This window comes from Triticum dicoccoides, chromosome 4B, assembly GCF_002162155.2.
Source record: "Triticum dicoccoides isolate Atlit2015 ecotype Zavitan chromosome 4B, WEW_v2.0, whole genome shotgun sequence".
NCBI classification, from domain to species: domain Eukaryota; kingdom Viridiplantae; phylum Streptophyta; class Magnoliopsida; order Poales; family Poaceae; genus Triticum; species Triticum dicoccoides.
The window spans coordinates 381382254-381401286 of NC_041387.1; the positions used below are offsets into that span (position 1 = coordinate 381382254).

Sequence of the window (19033 nt, forward strand, 5' to 3'; positions counted from 1 at the left end):
ACATTCAATTTATATTTGGGATATGGTCGTATGGGTTTTTTTAGGCAAACTCCAAAGCTTTATTACGTCGTCACAATGTTTACATGAACGAAAGAGAGTCCGTCCGACTGACCCAACCAAACATGTCGGCCAGCCGGAAGGGATAAAGCATGCTTCACGAGCTTGTGAGCTTCGATATTCGAGCTCCTAAATTCGTGGCAAAAATTACACAAAAGGAAATTTGATCTATGCTCTATTATTTCATGTATGATCGCCCCATATGTTGTAGGATTGTTGGCTCGGATGTCCTCGACCACCACCTTCGAGTCGGACGCCACTTGTATAGTTAAAACATTGAGGTCATCCGCAAGGGCCAACGCCTCCCTGATCGCCATGCACTCAAGAGTGGCCGGATCGGAAATGCCCGCAAAAACCACAGCCGATGCTCCCAAAAAAAGGCCAGTAGAGTCTCTTGATATTGCCGCTACAGAGCCGTGTCTACTACCCCTCCCCACTGCAGCATCTACATTCAGTTTTTTCAACCCTGTTGGTGGGGGAATCCAGCTCGTCAGGCGAGGAATAGGGTTGCCACCCCGCCTTGTTTTAACAGTTTTGATAGCTTCCAGTTCCCTTATGTAAGACTGAATAAACCCATGTACCTGAAAAGGACTTTGGTATATTTGCTCATGGATCGCCTTTCGGCGCGCTCCCCACAAGGCCCAGAGTGTGACCACGAGTGTTGTAAAACTCTCCTGGGATAGTGCCTCGTGCATGGAGGAGAGCCATCTCTTCGCGTCCCCTTCTTCATTCTTACTCAGTGCATCGATGATATGCTCAGATGACAAAGCCCACGTACTCCGGGAAACCATGCAGTTTAGCAAAGCATGTCTCCAAGTGTCTTTCGCTCCGCAAAGGGCGCACGCTGGCGTGTCCGCCATGTTCCGATGATGCAAGAGTGCCCCGGTTGGTGTGGTGTTCTTCGCAAATCTCCATAGGAACACCTTAAGCTTTGATGGAACGTTGAAACCCCATAGCTTTGTCCAGATCTCACTATCAGCTTGTGAATGGGACGATCCCCCTTGCTCATATAACCATGCTTCTCTGCTTAGTTTCTTCTGGTGGATCATGTGGTAAGAAGTTCTGACAGAGAAAATACCCCGTCTGTCCTCGCTCCATGCCCAAAAGTCCTCAATTTGTCTAGTGCATAGAGGAATCTGCATGATAGTTTCTGCATCGATTGGAACAAAAGTAGCCCGAACTAGTTGCTCATTCCAAGAGCAAGTAGTACTGTTGATGAGTTCAGACACTTTTTGAGGAGGATGTTGAATCAGAGAAGTTAATGGTCGCTTCATGTGTGTGCGAGGTAGCCAGTTATCGTGCCAAATGTTCGTGGTTTCGCCGTTTCCAATTCTTCTCACAAATCCCTGCACCATGATATCTCACCCATCCAGGATTGCCCGCCAAATTTGTGATGGATGATTCCCAAGACTTGCTTCAAAGAGAGATACATCAGGGAAGTAAACCCCCTTGAGAATGCGGGCGCTCAAGGAAGTAGGGTTTTGTAGCATCCTCCACGCCTGCTTCGACAGTAGGGCAAGATTGAAGATCTCCAGATCCCTGAAACCGAGGCCGCCTAGATGCTTTGGCTTTGTCATCTCCTCCCAGGCTACCCAACTCGGCTTGTGTTTTCCTCCCTTGCTTCCCCACCAAAACTGTCTGATCAGGGAGGTAATATTCTCATATAAACCTCGTGGGAGACGGAAGCAAGACATCGAAAAAACCGGTATTGACTGAGCCACCGATTTGATAAGAACTTCTTTGCCCGCTGAAGATAACAGTTTCTCCATCCACCCTCTTATCTTCTCCCACACACGATCTCTTAGATATCTGAAAGTGCCATTCTTTGAGTGCCCTACATCAGTAGGCATCCCCAGGTACCTGCCACTGAGTGATTCATTCTGAACGTTTAAAGTATTCTTGATACTCTCTCTCATGGCTTGTGGACATCCTTTACTAAAGAAAATAGAGGATTTCTCATGATTTATCCGCTGACTAGATGCCACACAGTAACTCTCCAGCAAGTTTGATACTGCCACAGCCCCTTCAACACTCGATTTAAACAGCAACAGGCTGTCGTCAGCAAAAAGGAGATGGTTCACGACTGGCGTCGTGGATGCCAGCTTGATCCCTTCTAGCTGAGACGATGATGAACTAGATTTCAGTAGGCACAAAAGGCCCTCTGCTGCGATTAAAAAGAGATATGGGGATATCGGATCTCCCTGCCGAATACCTCTGGATGGGTTGAAAGTGTCAAGCCTCTCACCATTGAAAAGTACTGAAAAGGATACTGACCGAACCATGCTCATTACTATCTGAACCAAAGATGGGGCAAAGCCAAGCTTTATCATCATCGCCTGTAGATAATCCCACTCTAGTCTGTCGTATGCCTTCATCATATCGAGTTTAAGCGCACAAAAACTGTTAACTTTGGCCTTGCTGCGTTTCATAAAGTGAAGACACTCATAAGCACTGATGATATTGTCTGTGATATGCCTGCCTGGCACAAAGGCTGATTGTTCCTCTGAAATGATGTCCGGAAGAATCATCTTCAATCTGTTCGCAATCACCTTGGACATAATCTTATATAATACATTGCATAAGCTGATGGGTCTAAACTGAGTTAGCATAGTAGGATTCATTACCTTAGGGATGAGAACCAGGACCGTATCATTGATGCTTTCCGGACTTTCCTCACCCCGGATGATCCTGAGAACCGCCTCCGTTACCTCGGCACCGCACAGATCCCAGTGATGCTGATAAAAGTGAGCTGGGAAACCATCGGGCCCCGGTGCCTTGGTCGGAAACATCTAAAAGAGGGTTGCCTTTACTTCTTCTCCCTTGTATGGTGCGACCAGTAGCTCATTCATCTCCGTTGTGACCTTGGTTGGTACACAGTTTAGAACTGCTTCCATATTGTTTACACCTTCTGATGTATACAGGGTTTCATAAAATTGGTGTACTATTGCTTTGAGCTCATCTGGATCCTTTGTCAAGACTCCAAGGGAGTTTTGTAACGCCTTAATCATATTCTTCTTCCTGCGGATGCTTGCTCTCAAGTGGAAAAACTTTGTATTTTTGTCTCCGGATGTTAGCCACTCAATCCGTGAACGCTGCCTCCATAATATTTCTTCCCGGTGGTAAAGTTCAACTAGATTCTCATTTATCTTGAGCTCGACGTGTGACGGAGCCCTTCGGCTAGGATCAGCCCGCAACTTCTCAAGCTCCGTTTTCAACTTTTTGATCTCTTTTCGAACGTTTCCAAAGGTCTCATTATTCCACCGTCCCAAATCCTGGGATATAGCTTGCAGTTTAGCCCGAAGTTCCACCACTCTATTGCTTGTTCCCCCGCCCGTCCATGCTGCACTGATTGTGTTTGTCCACGATTCGTGGCCTTCCCACATTACTTCATACCGGAAAGCTTTCGGCTGCCTGCTCCGTGGCTGCTCTCTATTCAGACGCAACAAGATGGGGCAATGATCAAAGGACGCTGTCGTCAAGTGTGTCAGGTCTGCAAGGGGAAACCTTGCGCGCCAATCAGGATTAGCTAGGGCGCGATCCAGCCGTACCCTCGTGTAGGATCCCCCCCCCCCTCCCTCTCACTTTCTTTTCAAAGGTCCAGAAACGACCCACATAACCCACATCTAGCAACATGCACACGTCAACCGCATCACAAAAATTCTGTATCTGCACATTACTCCTTTGCCCAACTCCTTCATGCTTGTCGGGACGTAGAACTTCATTAAAATCACCAAGGCAAAGCCAAGGTAGACTGCTGGAAGTGCTAATGTTTTTCAAAGTGTCCCAAGTTTTATATCGAAGATGTGTCTGCGCTTCGCCATAAACCACAGTAGCTCTCCAAGGCTCAAAGCCTCCCTCCTCAACAGAACAACCAATATGGTAGTCCGAGTAACCAAGGATTTCCAACTTTATTTCATTGTTCTAGAAAATGCCTATACCTCCACTTCTACCATGACTATCAATAGCAAAACTATGATCATAACCAAAAGTACCTGCTAATGCTTCTATCCTCGAGCCTTCTAACTGGGTTTCCACGATACATAAGAGGGTAGGAGCAAATTTGTTCGTGAACTCGCGAACCTCTCGAACTGTCACGGCTTTGCTCACGCCACGACAGTTCCAACATAGCGCACTCATTGGGCCTGGCGGTGCTCCTCGAAGGAGCCCGGCAAATTCTTCACTCTTGAAGTTGCAACCTCGGTATCTTCCTCCGTCTTACAGGGCCACAAGGCCAACCTTGACATGTTAAGCGTAAACAGAGAAAATTGCCCAACAGCCCTCGAACAACATTCATGCATTTTTATTTTTATGTTTGACAGCAAGCGCTCATGTATGTATAGCCAAGGAAACCTGGATGAAATACATGGCACACTAGATGAGCTGAACTCATGTTTTGATTGTCAGCACACGTGTCATCAGGGGGAAAACACATTAGGTCATGAGTGGAAAACAAGTTAAGCTTGGAGAAGATCTGAGATTCTGAACTCACATTTTTATTATCAGCATTGCATAGGTTTGAGAAATAAAAAAAACATTAGTTACTGGATGAAAAACAAGGTAATATTGGAGGATAGCCGAAATTTAAGCTGTTGTTGAGCTTATATAAAGAAAAATGAAATTCAGTAGCAATTCCACCTATCTTGACAAATCATACAATATAAAGTAAAAAAAAAAAGATCCACAATATTGATTAACTGGGCCCACGTAGGTGGAAGATTACATTTTTCTGGGTACAAGTTGAAGAAAGCCGCACTTACTAGTTCAAAAATGAGGTGCATGCTGCACTATAAAACACTATACTAATCTTACCAGCAGAAGAATACCCTTTAATACCGAATGTGGTGGATTTTCTGTAGATGATTGTTTTATGTATCAACTATGGTACAGGGATGCTCTTGCAGCTTGGTGGAGGCAGCCACACAAATGATTTTCTGTAGATGGTTGTTTTATTATGTATCAACTACGGTAAGAGATGCACAAGCTGCAGCCACACAAATGATACATAGCCATCTGAGCTTCGGAGATGATCCTATGTGCATTGTACCAAACAAACAGGATCCACTTCCCTCAGCAGAGGCTCGGATAAAATTGGGAAGAACCCTTCAAGGATTCAACATCATCAATTGCAGTCCATGACTGCTCTTGCAGCTTGGCAGCCTCAGCAATATCCGAGTTGCAACCATACACATGTATTGCCAATCGTCTACGTGTTGGAGAAGATGATCTTATGTAGGTATTGTACCAACTGATGACGTCCTCCTTCCCAACTGTCCTTAGCTCTTCAGCTTCCAGTTTTGACATATCAAACATATACCTATAATTGGATTTTTCCACAACATGAGACTATATGAGGGATGAAAGGATACATGAAGCATTAATCAAATCCATCAGTAAAGAACGGAGGTAAAAGTACTCACGTGATCCATGACATATTATTTGAAACTATATGCAGCTCAAAATATTTGTCAGGTTGCACATGGGTTTCTTTTGCCCAAGTGACCAAAGTTACAAATTCTGCAGATTATGAGACATCGCTGCTTTTATAAGCAGTACTTCGTATTACAAAAGTGAAACATGCAAATGAAAAAATAACAACTGGCCATTTCCAACTAGTTCCCGGCCAGTTATTGGCCTGCAGCTTTATGGCAATTTGTTATCAGCACTTGCACTGTGAACAGGCCTGGGCATTGGACAAGGTTATGAAGCACACGGCCTGGATAATTTGTACCCGTAACTGAATGAACGGTTAAAAGTCCAGTGTGTCCACATAACACTAATCGGTATATTTTCAGTTTTGAAAGCTTTGTGCCGCCTAGGACGGTTTGGCTGAAATTCAAACCAGCTCAGGGAAACAAACGGGTTCGATGGCAAAATGGTTTATACCACATCATGCATTGCATCGTAGAATGGTGAGGAGGTGCTCGTGATAAAGCGCTCTACATACTATTGTAGCAAGGAAAGAGGAAGAGGAAGGGTTCCACTGTTTATACATAACCATACCAACACCACATGGAAATATGTGGCGTGGGTTTAATTGTGTAGGTTGAGTGGTCAGACCCAACCCATGAACACCCATAGTCCTGACCTCAAATGATATACTACCTCCATCTCGAAATATAAGACGTTTTTGTAGGCTATAAACTAGCCTACAAAAACGACTTTTATTTTGAGACGGACTATTTAATTCGTTTCACATAAGTTCTAAATGACGTATAGACATGTAGCAGGAAAGAAGTTATACCTTTTGTCGGTAATCTGCGACCAGTAATCACCAGTTTGATAGCTAAGGGAAGGATCCTTCTCAAGTTTTTGAGCTATTAGCCCACTCTTGTGATGCTCAAAAGTCTCCTCCTCAAGCCCATCCTTCAAAGCACACAGGTATTGACCAAATGTAAGTAATTGTGAGATTGCAATTAATTGATTTTTCAGTTTTCAAAAATTAACGAAGTTTGTCCACAAAACACAGTATGAAATATAGTGACAGGTAACAATATTTCACTAACAACTTGATGTTTTGAGAATTCAACTTCAACTACAACGGGATCAAGTATGAACAGCATAAAAAGCTTGAGATATCTTGTGTTTTCCAATTGCATGAACAGCATAAAAATATTAATATAACTGAGAGAAGTTGTATACGGGAATTTCATATTCAAGTATGAACATGAATATTTATGCAAGACATATTTTTTTCCAGTGAAGACATGGATACATGATTAAAAGAAAGGAATACACCAAAAAAGCATACTTTGTTAAGACTGCATAAGTCAAGCAAAGTTCATTTTGAAATATACCATGAAGAAACATCTCAAAGGCAATTTGTTTAGGCATTCTTGCTTAGAATAAAGGTAAATGTCAACAAAGATTAATCAAAACATGAGTGCAGGATTTCCATCAGTCAGAGATAAACATCATTGTGCTGTTACGACAATAAAATTGATGCACGAAGCATGTCACCAACATCTTAGGGGCTGTTTGGTTCCTAGCAACACGTTGCCACACCTCAAGTTAAGCGAGTTTAACCAAGTAATATAAGTGTTGGGTTTTAACCACACCTTAGGCGAGATTGCTTTTTGTGACAAATAAGCCCCATATGTCATAATACACTCAAAAAGTGTGGCAAGATTCTCTTAGATATGCCAAAGTTAGGCAAGTTTAGCAAAGAATGTGTGGCAAAGTATGGAAAAGTTAGCTTCCAACCAAACAGGCCCTTAGTAGTTAGATAAATATGTTGATTAACATATATTTTCTGTCAGGTCAGGTGCAAGATTATAAGATAGTCTAATAAAATGAAGGGCTGACATAGAAATGTGTAGGAGAGTAGCATACCAGCAAAGCAGACAGACCATCAATAAAGTTATCAATCCTGCTTTGCAGGTAAACAGGGCTATACTTGGAGGACATAACTCGAAAACAATACGCCAGCAGGCGGTAAGTCATCCTTGGACTGGAGTCCACAGTATAACCAAGCTGCTCCTTCGTTCTATCATTGGAATGCCAAGAAAATCAATTAGCAAGGTTGTTGCAGAATACAAATAGTAACAAAAGTATACTCCCTCCCGTAAAAAAAGGTGATCTCCTACAATTACAAGCAGGCAAAACTATTTTGGTTCTGACCAACTTTGCAAAAAGAAGAAACATTGTGTATAGAACTTATTTTCAAAATAAATCCATAATACTCCAACCACTTTGAAATATGTGCACTTATTTAGGAAAGCGTCTTTTCACAACAATTCTCATTGAGGACATCACAAGTGCACACTTATTTTGGAAAGTGCTTTTCACAATAATTCTCATTGAGGACATCACAAGTGCTCTACTTACTTACTTACGAAGCCTTTTATCCCAAACAAGTTGGGGTAGGCTAGATATGAAACCCTTTCACGAGGACTTCCCAGGAGATCACCCATCCTAGTACTACTCTCGCCCAAATGGGTTTCATACCCAAAAGACTGGCTAGTTTTTACGTTGGCTCGCCAAGCCTATCACAACCCTTAGATATGAAACCCTTTCACGAGGACTTCCCAGGAGGTCCATCCTAGTACTACTCTCGCTCAAATGGGTTTCATACCTATGGGACTGGCTAGTTTTTACGTTGGCTCGCCAAGCCTATCACAACCCTCCTCCTTTACCCGGGCTTGGGACCGGCTATGCCTACAAGTGCTCTAATTGCAATATTTCCACTTTCTACTTGTACTTTAGTACTGTAAAAGAAAGATTAGTGGTTGTAGTAGTATGTCATTTAATAGGGATAGGAGTATGCATGGCCCACTGTAAGTAGTATTTCTAATAGTGGGTGCGTCATTGGTTTGTGTGTGAGATGAGCTTGAAAAATACTGTGAGTGCTATATTATGGATCGAACTACACTACTTGGCACTCACACTTTGTCTAGAAAACAAGAAAACAAATTATACCTCAGCTGATCAAAGCAAGGTTCTTCAATGATATTGCTGAAAAGATCTGTAATGGCTCTCAGCCTTGTTGACTCCTTTCCGATGTCTTGCTCGACTGGAAAATAAACCTGACAAGAAGTGGTATATCAGAAGGTTGTCTGATTAACCTAAATTGAAAAATTAAAATTAAAATAGAAGAGCAGCCTCTTGAGGCACACTTGTGCATGTTTCTTGAGGTTAGGTCGGATGCCTATGCAATATTTCAAAGTGGTTGCATTTCACATAGTAGGCTATTCGACATACATGATACTATCACAGTGAAAATGTTCAGGACCTGGATGCGATTCAACATATAATTTATAATTTAAACAGCATCTAAAGAAACATGCAAAAGTGGTATGCTTCAGTAAACTTCTACTCCCTCCGTTCCTAAATACTTGTCTTTCTAGAGATTTCAACAAATGACTACATACAAAGTAAAATGGTTGAATCTACATTTTAAAATATGTCTACATACATCCGTATGTTGTAGTCCATTTGAATGTCTAGAAAGACAAATATTTAGGAACGGAGGGAGTAATAAAATTCTCTTCAAGACCAGTTATAATTCAAACAGCATCTAATAAAACAGGGAACTGGAACATAGCCCACCTCAACCACAGAATTCTCTTCAAGATCATTCTTCACACGTACACTTCTAATAAAATTTGCACCATGAGGAATGCAAAGAACTCTTTCACCATGTCTTGCCTCCACTGACAGTGTCTGGCCTGACAAAGTATTCTGGAATATTTTTGATATATTTATCGCTTCCTCTCCTAACAGGTTACCATGACATAGGCCCTCGATGTGCAACTGCATGTGTCCAAACAGGAAGTGGTTTCTAAAGTCTAGCAAATGTATACATGATATAAAAAACCATACCAAACATTTCCTTATCAGAACCATACTTTCAACAAAGCATCTTTAGCCTTTTGATATCATTTGACACATGTAAGAACAGGCAGCACCAGAAATACTGGAGAAAATAAAGAGCATTTGTTATCCTTACCTGAGAAAGGAGCTCTGGAACAAATGCTGCCAGATCTGGAAAGGTTAACGTCGCAAGAACTTTCAATTTTTCATTGACGTCCCAGAATATTTGACGTAAGAACTGTAGCCTCAAGTAGGTGGAATGGCTCATAGGTTTCATATTCGTGTTTCTGTAAGCTCTTTCCAAGTCCTCCTTGATGACCTAATGAGTGCACAATAAAGCAATATATAAATACTAAGGTGTAGAAGTTTATGGATGGTTATGTGTTTTCTTGAACTATGTTCTCCATATGTTAACAACTAGCGAGGTGAATACCAAAAGAAACTGTATAGGCCAGTCAAATAGCTGGTTAGGCTGCAGTCAATTCATGCGCTTCTCTCACTGGAGGGTAACTATGTCAATTAATAAGACAGAAAAAATACAGTAGGATCAAAGGAATGCATTGTTTGCCTAATCTGATTATATCAACAATTATTACAAGAAAAGTCACTTAAGTTATCCATTTTTGTGGTGGACGTTAAAGGAAAAGGTACAGAACACAAAATTTTAAATCCACACAAACATAAGAAATATTCTTTCACGTTGTCACACTTATATTTCGAAATAATCTATCATGTGTTCACGTTGTCACACTTATATCTCGAAATAATCTATCATGTGTTCACGTTGTCACACTCATATTTCGAAATAATCTGATTATACCAATAATTACAAGAAAACTCATCATTGAGTTAGCCATTTTTGTGGTCGACGTTAAAGGAAAAGGTACAGAACACAAAACTTAAATCCACGCAAACGTAAGAAATATTCTTTCACGTTGTCACACTTATATTTCGAAATAATCTATCATGTGTTCAGCACAAAATTTAAAATCCACGCAAACATAAGAAATATTCTTTCACGTTGTCACACTTATATTTTGAAATAATCTATCATGTGTTCAGCACAAAATTTAAAATCCACGCAAACATAAGAAATATTCTTTCACATTGTCACACTTATATTTCGAAATAATCAATCATGTGTTCAGCATAAAGATACATTACCTCAAACCTATCTATCTTTGGAGAAAAGGATTGAGAAGCAGCCAAGATGTGGGACAACAGGATGGCCAGCTTGTCATTGTAACCATAAAGCTTTAGCTCAAGGTTGCTACCAACGACAGATAATGATGTCTCGAGTTTAGCCACGTAAGCCTGGGAGGTTCATAAACCAGTTGCAAGAAATAACTCAGATAGGTCAAACCATTTAACAATAGTCGACAAGATTGTAGATACTGTGATTTCAAAATAAATAATATTGCAAATACTAAAAAGAGGGGGACTTGGACGAGAGTTCTGATATCTGATCGGAAAAGCAAGACAGCAAACTGAAACATTGGACAGTAGGTGGCTGGGTTGTATCATTATTTACAGCATCTAGGCCTTAGTGAGTAAAACAAGGAACATTGCGAAATAAAATGCATAATAAAATTTAGTAGTCAACAGATGATTCCTATGCTCGAGTTTTTGCATAAATAACAAAAATCGGATCTGCTGCAAAAGTCAGGTATCTAACTGATGGTCAAGCCCTGTATTAGATGTAAATCTCAGCCACTCTAGATTTAAGTTCAATAATGACAAATATTAGCAGCACCATGAAAATAAAAGAACTACGGTAAGCTCATAAAACAGATGTTGAAACAAATTCAATAATACCCACCTGATAGAGGACCTCATTTAGCTCATCTTTAAGAAGGTTTGCAAACAGATCTGTCAGAACAGAGTTTCTGAGGCTGCTACAGCCATCCTTGACAGAAATCAAAAAGTATGCATTGGCACGAGGAACATTAAATGTAATATCCATCTTGTGCCAGAGCTTTATGAATGGTTCATCCACAATACATCGAGGATTATCATCGTTTGAGGATTTAGGAATGCTAGCATTACGCAGACTGAAGTCCCCTGGGATGTATTCATTCTTCCGAGGTAAATGAAAATTACCATCTATCTCCACAGGATTTCTCCAGCTTTCAATCAAAGATGACGGAATATCCTCTTCAATGTACTGTGAACCAAACCATGGTTCACATCTAATGGCTGCAGGAAACAGACTGCATTAGAAATGCAAAATAATGAAACAATCAGGCATGATATGCAGTTGAACAAACTGTGACTTGGGCCCTGTCTCATAGTTAGAATTCTAACTCTCCACCGCATGTGGGGTAAACAATATGTCAAATTAAGCCCTCCAAAGCCAACAAGCTGTTACTTCATATAATTCCACAAACAGAATGAGTTTCATCTATGGAAATTGTATGGCTAGGCCAAAGCATGAAATAGCATTATTATTATTATTATTATTATACATATCATACCAGAATATAATTATAATTATGAAAAAAAAAGGATTCCCGTGCTTTTATACACTAAATTAAGGAGAGAAAAATAATGATGATGATCACAAGATGAGGCATCTCATTTTACTAGTACAATAGTTAGCAATATCGAGTCATGATTCAACAAACGAGCATCAAATGTTGAAATAACAGTGTTGACTTGAAACTTCAAACAACTCGCATCATGTAGCACAAGTCTAGTGTTCACGAGCCTGGCATAGGAGCGTTGTGCATTAACCAGACCCCCCAAAAGACTGGCAAGACGGACTGCTTACCTTGGGACTGTTTATCAAATGATCTGCTAAGTATGTCAACTCTCATGTTGTCTGGATGAAAGAAGCTCAGAACATGCTTGACTAACTCTGGCTCCCATCCCTCATAAATATATTCTCCAGAAATTATGTGTTTTTCAGAATAAAATAGCATATTTTCTGCAAAGTAGAATTTAAGTAAGCTCTGCATCCATCATAAACAAATTAAGCGAAACAAGATGGAAAAGGTGATGACCTGCAAGATCTACTACATAATCATCTGGAGGTTGCTCTTCTGCAAATCTGAATTCCATGTACCCAATGTCCTGAAGTTCCTTAAATATCCATTCTTGCGGCTCAGACTGCTTAAGTAAATTTATATATTGGTACACAGCTGTAATGACCTCGAAGAGCTACAAAAGCATTCCATGTCAGAAAATGTATTATTGTGCTTCCCTAGGAAGTAAAATAGTAAGAGACATGTGAATGCAAGAATTATCAAAAGATTGGATGAATTGCCGCTAGTTATAAATTTTCTGATGAATATTAGTCTCAACAATGTTTGGCAGCCAACTTCATGGAAGAAAATGATGCTAACTACAATCAATCACATGTTCCTTAGCAGAAGGCATTTGCTGGTAGTTGTTAACTACAACAGTTCCACAAAAATGATGTAAAGAATAAAATACTTTGATGCGAGGAGAAAAGGAGTTTCAACCAACAAAGATACTCAGATAAAACAAGAAAGGCAAGCATCGTATGAACCTGCATACATTTTTAAGTCCAGAATCAGAAAGGCGGATAGACATCTCAAAGATATAGGCATACGAGGATCGTTGTGTTCCTCCAGTGCCAACGCCAGCACTCAATGTGCTAGCCCAACCTTTAGCTTTCAAAAAATATAGCAAGCTACCCTTGCCCTCTGAAAATAGAAACAAAATGGTCAGACACTAAATTGCAGGGCGTGATTACATAAGATGAAACTTCTGCATGCTCCAAATCAACATTAAACAAAGATAGCAACCAGCATTGGAAGCTATTCAAAAACAAATTGTCTTTATTATGCAAAAAAATTCTGTAAAGATGCTGTTCTGCAAAGAGTACATAAGTTACCAGAGGTTAACACAAAATAAGATAGCCCTGAGTGAAGAATGGAAGGACATTTCAGCAAAACGCTTCAGGTGAGGGCATAAACAGCACAGCCCACAAGGGGACAATGCATAAGAATGTATATTCAATCAGGTAATCTAACTGATACAATCATATTAAATAAATGTGAATTTGTTGTCAGGATTTGAACCTACAGGGAAGAAGGGCTACAATTAAACAGCCTGAAACCCCTTGAAAGAAGAAAACGTGATGAAAAAAATATTTGAAGGGTGAATCAACTGCATGCTTAGTATTCAACCATTGATTAAAGGTGCAGCACCTGAACGGAACAGAAAAAGGTTACAGCTATAGGTACGCAGGAGTTATTTACCATGACCAAGGAGATGTGCCAAGTAATCTTCTGGTTTCTTCATGTATTCCTTGTGCAGGCAAGGAAGTGTCCATGACAGGAAAAGACTGTGAACATCTCTGACAGCCTCTAGCTTATGAAGTTTACCAGATTTCCAGAAAGGCATATCAGTCTTTGGACTTATTTCTAACAGAGGACCAGCTTTAACTTCACTGAATAGCTCCATGGTCCAGGCTTCTAGAGTGTCAAGGGGTTCTGAAACAAATGAACCATACAGATAATTAATAGCAAAAGAAGAGCATGAATTCATTTATTTAGTGAATATACAATTAAAATAGGTAACCAGCCTCACCTCCCCCAATTATAACTAGCTTCATCATCCCTCCATGATAGTTACTCATGTACATTTGCAAAATCTCTTCCCTTAGATTGATTCCACTGCCCATTGCATTCGACAAGCTTTTCTTGTTTCCTACAGATAATCTCAAAAGTTCAGCCCCAGTATAATTCAATGGATATCACGACATTAAAATAACCAAATGATAAGCATACCCCAGGTAAATCTATTCAATGGGTGCCCTTGAGAGCAAGTATGGGACTGCAGTTGGTAAAGGCGGCAGCTATCGCTTTGCAGAACTTGATTGAACTCTAACATAAGATAATAGTTGAAGCAACAAAGTTAATTTAGACAGTGAAACAATAACTAGCAGTGGTTACTGGTTAGACAGAAAGGAAAAAACACATACCTGAGTCTACTGCTAAAATCTCGCGGTCCATAGCTTCAGCCTTAACAAGAGGTGATACAAAGAACTGAGAAAATCTAAGCATGGAATCAGAACCATGTGTTAGTATAAACCTGAACTCAGCATTTATGTTACAGATTAAGAATAATAGAATGAAGAATAGCAAATGATAACTACCTGTCTAAGGCTCCCTTTAGATACTCCCGATTGACCTCAAAATGATAGCATGTGTACTCAGTTTCGGTAAAAGCGTTGGATGAACCACCGTGTTTGGACAGGTAACTGTCATACTACATAAGAATATTTATCAAATTGCTATAAAAGCATTCACCAAATCTACAAAATTAAGGTCTTCATTAACAAATTACTAGGAAATGTAACATATTGCAAATGTAAGACAAAGCAAGTTTGCATGTGAGACAAAGGGAATACAAAAGCTCAGGGACTATGTGAATCATTGTAGCATGGGTACTGTGCAAACAGACCAGTACTAGAACTGTCATGGTGGACAAAGGGCTGCTACATTTCAGCTAGCTGCGATGTAGCAGCCCACTATAGCCCTATGGTGTGCAGCATCAAGTGCTATATTGGCACTTATAAACAAAGATGTTTCAGGTTTTTGTCTGATCCCAACACAAGGCAAGTTTATATTTTATTATCATGGTTCATTAGTATGTCACTCCGTCGTTTCTGTCTATAAGGTGTATTTTGTGCCGACTCCGGCCGTCTCCCGCTACCTGCCAAGGTCAATTAGCAGCCGCGCAACGCGCACAAGAACCCCGTGACCACCATTGAGCCGCGGCTCTGTGCCGAGCTCTAGGTGCTCGGGCAGCTCGGCGCTGCCGGAGTGGGCCGCACCCCGGCTCCCCTCCACCCCTGGGTCCCTCCCGATGCCTTTGCTAGCCATCCGGCGACCTTCTCGGCCCCGGGAACCTCCACCAGCCGAAATCAAGCTCGGTGCCCCTTAAGTGTTCGACGGAATCCTTCAAGGGTTTTTTTTTTGGAAATTGTGTTGAGTTTCGGATTGTGGATTGATGAACCATATAATAATTAAGTACTGTTTGTGTTTTATTTGTTATTTGACATGAGTTTAATATTATTCGAATTAGAAGCTTAAAATTTAGGTATCCAGTTTTCAGGTCGGATGTAAAAGCAGAAAAAAAATTGGCTACCTAAATCTTCTCTCTCCTCAAAAACTGGACTTAGTAGCAACATTTTTAGTCTGCTGTTGGAGATGCTCTTAGTCTAGTAACCACATAGGTCAGGTTTTGACAAATATAGCAGAGTATCATCATGTATATCACCACTATACGCATTGCACTGCCAAAATGCTTCAATATTTTTCTACCAAAACAACATTGATCCAAGCAGAGCATGTGATGGTAATCTTTCCTACTTATAAAGGTTGGAGTTGGTGGTGAGTTCACACGTGGGATCACACAAATAAACAAATGCAGTACCCACATGTGGGACTATAAATAAACAAATGTTACTTTTACTGGTGTGAGACCTATCCCAAAAACAAATACACTACTATCCTAATGTGAGAATAACACACTTGTAAACACACAAATTATAAATGCAAGTATTGTGGCCTTGATTTTAGTTTCTCTGCCCAACCAATTCTTTTCGTTACATGTCATAGCAGAAGAGGGTAAACAAATTACAATTCAACATGCCGAGATATATTGTCTTCCTACCTAATCCACGATGTTGTGCATTCAACTTACTCATGCCCATTCTCCTATGTTCCAAATTCAAAATGGTATCTCACTATAAATCTTGCAAAGGACCTACTAAAGCCGCTCAAGACTTTGTAGCAACTGCAATATGATCTTTTATTATATCTGCGGTCTCTTTTTAATTGTGAACCATGCAACAACTGCAAGACACCATCATCTTTTGATTATCTCCTAAGCCAGTGGTAATTCCTCTTTTTTTATGGCTTCGTAGCAACGCACGGACAGTTGAAATAAGGGGAAAGGACAATAAAAACACACATAACTTTCTCAGACACGGCTAATCTCAGGGTTGACTCACAGAACAAAAGAAGGGGCGTAAAAGCATAGATATTGTACAAACCTCGTTTTCATCTGGAAAAACAGAGCTCCCCATAAAAAGCATGTGCTCTGCAGAAATTCAGCACACTCTGATATTATTATAAGCTAGAGCGTACATATCATCAGATTAGTTACCTCCAACTTTTGGATAGCATCGAACAGAAGGCTTAGTAGTTTTAAGCTTTTAACTGATGCATATGATCAGCCATAATACAAGATAGGTAAAACAAAAGATGACAATGATTGCATACCTAGAAAATGAGCCAAGCCATGTGCCTTTGGAGGGTCCGCAAAACTGCCCATTCCAACACACACTGCAGCAGCAGCCTGAAATTCGATGTGTCATGTAAGAAAAAGCAAAACCAAACATTAAACTTGCAACAGGCAGCAATACTCGCGGCTATCAAAATGCACCTTCCAGATTTGCAATCCTGAACCAGTCCGTCAAGCTAGCAATTGGTTCTAACCACTTGGACACACGAATTATTTTCAACAGTTCAATTTGCATTCCATCGGTTATGATCCACATGTCTGATCGTTGTCAATGCCACTAAATTATGCTAGATCCAGCTAATGTTCATAATAGCAGCATCACAGCCACCACAGAGGAGAGTGATCCAATGTAGTAGCAAAATTAGATTGAATAGAACAAGTACAGGTCTCTAAGGGCAAAACTCGTCGGTACCTTCTTAATGACCGGCTCGGAGCTGCCCTTGTCCTTCTTCCTCTTGGGCTCGCTCCCATCCTCGTCCTCCTCACCTTCTTCGTCGTCGTCATCCTCCCCCTCCTCGTCGCTATACTCCTCGTCATCTTCTTCGTCATCATCTTCTTCGTCGTCCCCGTCGTCCATGTCCACGTCTTCGTTGGGCTTGGGGGCAGGGCCGCCGTCGGCGTAGATCTCGGGGTCGTGGATGAGGAGGGCGCAGAGGCCATTGGCGAGGCGGAGGAGGCGGTAGGAACGGTTGTCGCTGGGGGACTTCACCACCAGCTCGTCGTCACGCGACACAGCCGCCGCCATCTCGGCCGTCCGCCGCCGCCTTGTAGATACGAAGGAGGGGGGGGAGGTGGTGGGAGCAGTAGCAGCGCGGGCCTTCTCCCCTGTTTCCTTCGTTTATACTATCTTGGTTTTGTTTATTTAGGGTTACATACGCGACAAAATTCTTTGTCCAAGGGCGTAGGATGGGGTCGTATAAATCCCCGTTTGGGATGCACTTACGGTGAATGGAACTTTTCCGCATAATTTGTTTGAAAGTTCAATCCATCCAAACGTATCTTCAGTGGTGTTTAGGCTGGTCATAGTGGGGAGTAACTTATACTAATGTCATGCATATGACACTAGTCTAAGTTACTACCTTCATAGTGCAAAGTAACATGGTACTAGTGTCATAGAGGACTTCATTTATTATCTTGTAGACTTATCTTGTCTTGGTAAGCGTTATGTTACAGTAACATATTATGTTACCACTTCTCATTAACTACATGCCACGTAAGCAAAAAAAATTTGAAGTGCGCTATGTTACTAGCTAAGTTACTCCCACTATGACTAGCCTTGCCAAACGGACGTCCCAAATGTTTGCGGACATCTAGTCGATCGCCTGCAGTCCGACCATATTTTTGAATAAGGCCAGCATCGAGTCATTTTAACTAGTTTAGTTTTTCTTTCCTACAACAGAGAGAATCTCTAATAAAAACTAAAAACTAATAAATCCTACTCCTCCGCGTCGAAGGCAAGGTTGATGACCCCTGCGCCGGAGCCACCGGCCTCGCCATCATTGGTCGTTGGAGTCAACCCATCAGAGCCACCGATGTATACCTTGACATCGTTTTTGTGTTGCTCCGCCACCTTGTCGTCCTCAACCTCGAGCTCCTCGGAGGGCCAAGTGCGTCACAACTCGTTGACACGGAGTTGGTGGCGCTCTCGGTCGACCATGTGGGTGCTATACACGGACGCGAGTATCGCTCAGTTCTGACGATCTCCGGCTCTGCAAGGATTTTCATGACAACAACGGCATCCTTGCACTCCGCTAGAAGTGCGCCACGGCTGAACAGTGCCCCTCTAGGAGTGCAGCACGGGCTTGTTCCTCTCCCTCCACCATGGAGAAGAGCCAGTCTGTCCCGTTGGCCGCCGGTCGTAGTCGCGACATCAACAACAATCGATTCCTCCTCCGCGACCTCAGCTAGTGCCAAGGGGTCGCTCTCCTCCTCCAAGCATGGCTCCATAGAGCTCGAAGGTTGGCCCGCCTCATTGTGGGCTTGGCGTCGGATCCGCTCCACCACGGTTTTGGCACATCGCGCCGACGACCGTTGTTTGTACCATGTAATCTTCTCCCACACCATGGCCATGGCAGACGACGACGACTGACGAACTACCAGGGCTCAGACAAAGGCAGATGGTGGAGAAAAAATGTGTAGAATGAGCTCGGAAGTAGTGTTGGAGGGGGGGTAGTCGACCAACTTTTTAATAGTTGGTGTAGGCTCCTCGGATGACTCGTCGGCTGCCCGGCCATGAATGCGATGGGTGGAGCGGCAAAGATTCAATGCGGATAGACGAGTAGCCGCTCAATCGATGTGAAAGTGGCGAGAATTCTAGAGCGAGAAAGGGTTTTTGATAGGACCGGCTTGTCGTACGCGGACGTGCCGAACGTCTGGACTCTCCCAT

The 19033-nt window shown here is 41.7% G+C and overlaps 1 protein-coding gene across 1 annotated transcript; it reads right to left on the reverse strand.

The window, feature by feature from the left end:
- Positions 1-4715: 4715 nt before the first annotated feature.
- Positions 4716-17472, reverse strand: LOC119296220 (nardilysin-like). The gene is made up of 19 exons (XM_037574619.1): positions 17060-17472; positions 16626-16701; positions 16397-16443; positions 14492-14604; positions 14318-14391; positions 14124-14219; positions 13924-14043; positions 13593-13826; positions 12886-13034; positions 12369-12525; positions 12137-12292; positions 11186-11562; positions 10531-10680; positions 9503-9685; positions 9103-9306; positions 8473-8579; positions 7387-7540; positions 6299-6420; positions 4716-5371 (listed from the first exon to the last, which is right to left on the reverse strand). The coding sequence occupies exons 1-19, from the start codon at positions 17390-17392 to the stop codon at positions 5125-5127; spliced, it is 3099 nt and encodes a 1032-aa protein (XP_037430516.1). The 5' UTR covers positions 17393-17472; the 3' UTR covers positions 4716-5124.
- Between the last annotated feature and the right edge of the window lie 1561 nt (positions 17473-19033).

Coding starts and splice junctions, on each gene's coding strand:
- LOC119296220 (XM_037574619.1), bottom strand. CDS start 17,392: ATGGCGGCGGCTGTGTCGCGTGACGACGAGCTGGTGGTGAAGTCCCCC. Junction 14,605..16,396: donor TTTTTCCAGATGAAAACGAG/GTTTGTACAATA, acceptor ATTCTTATGTAG/TATGACAGTTACCTGTCCAA. Junction 11,563..12,136: donor ATTTGATAAACAGTCCCAAG/GTAAGCAGTCCG, acceptor TGTTTCCTGCAG/CCATTAGATGTGAACCATGG.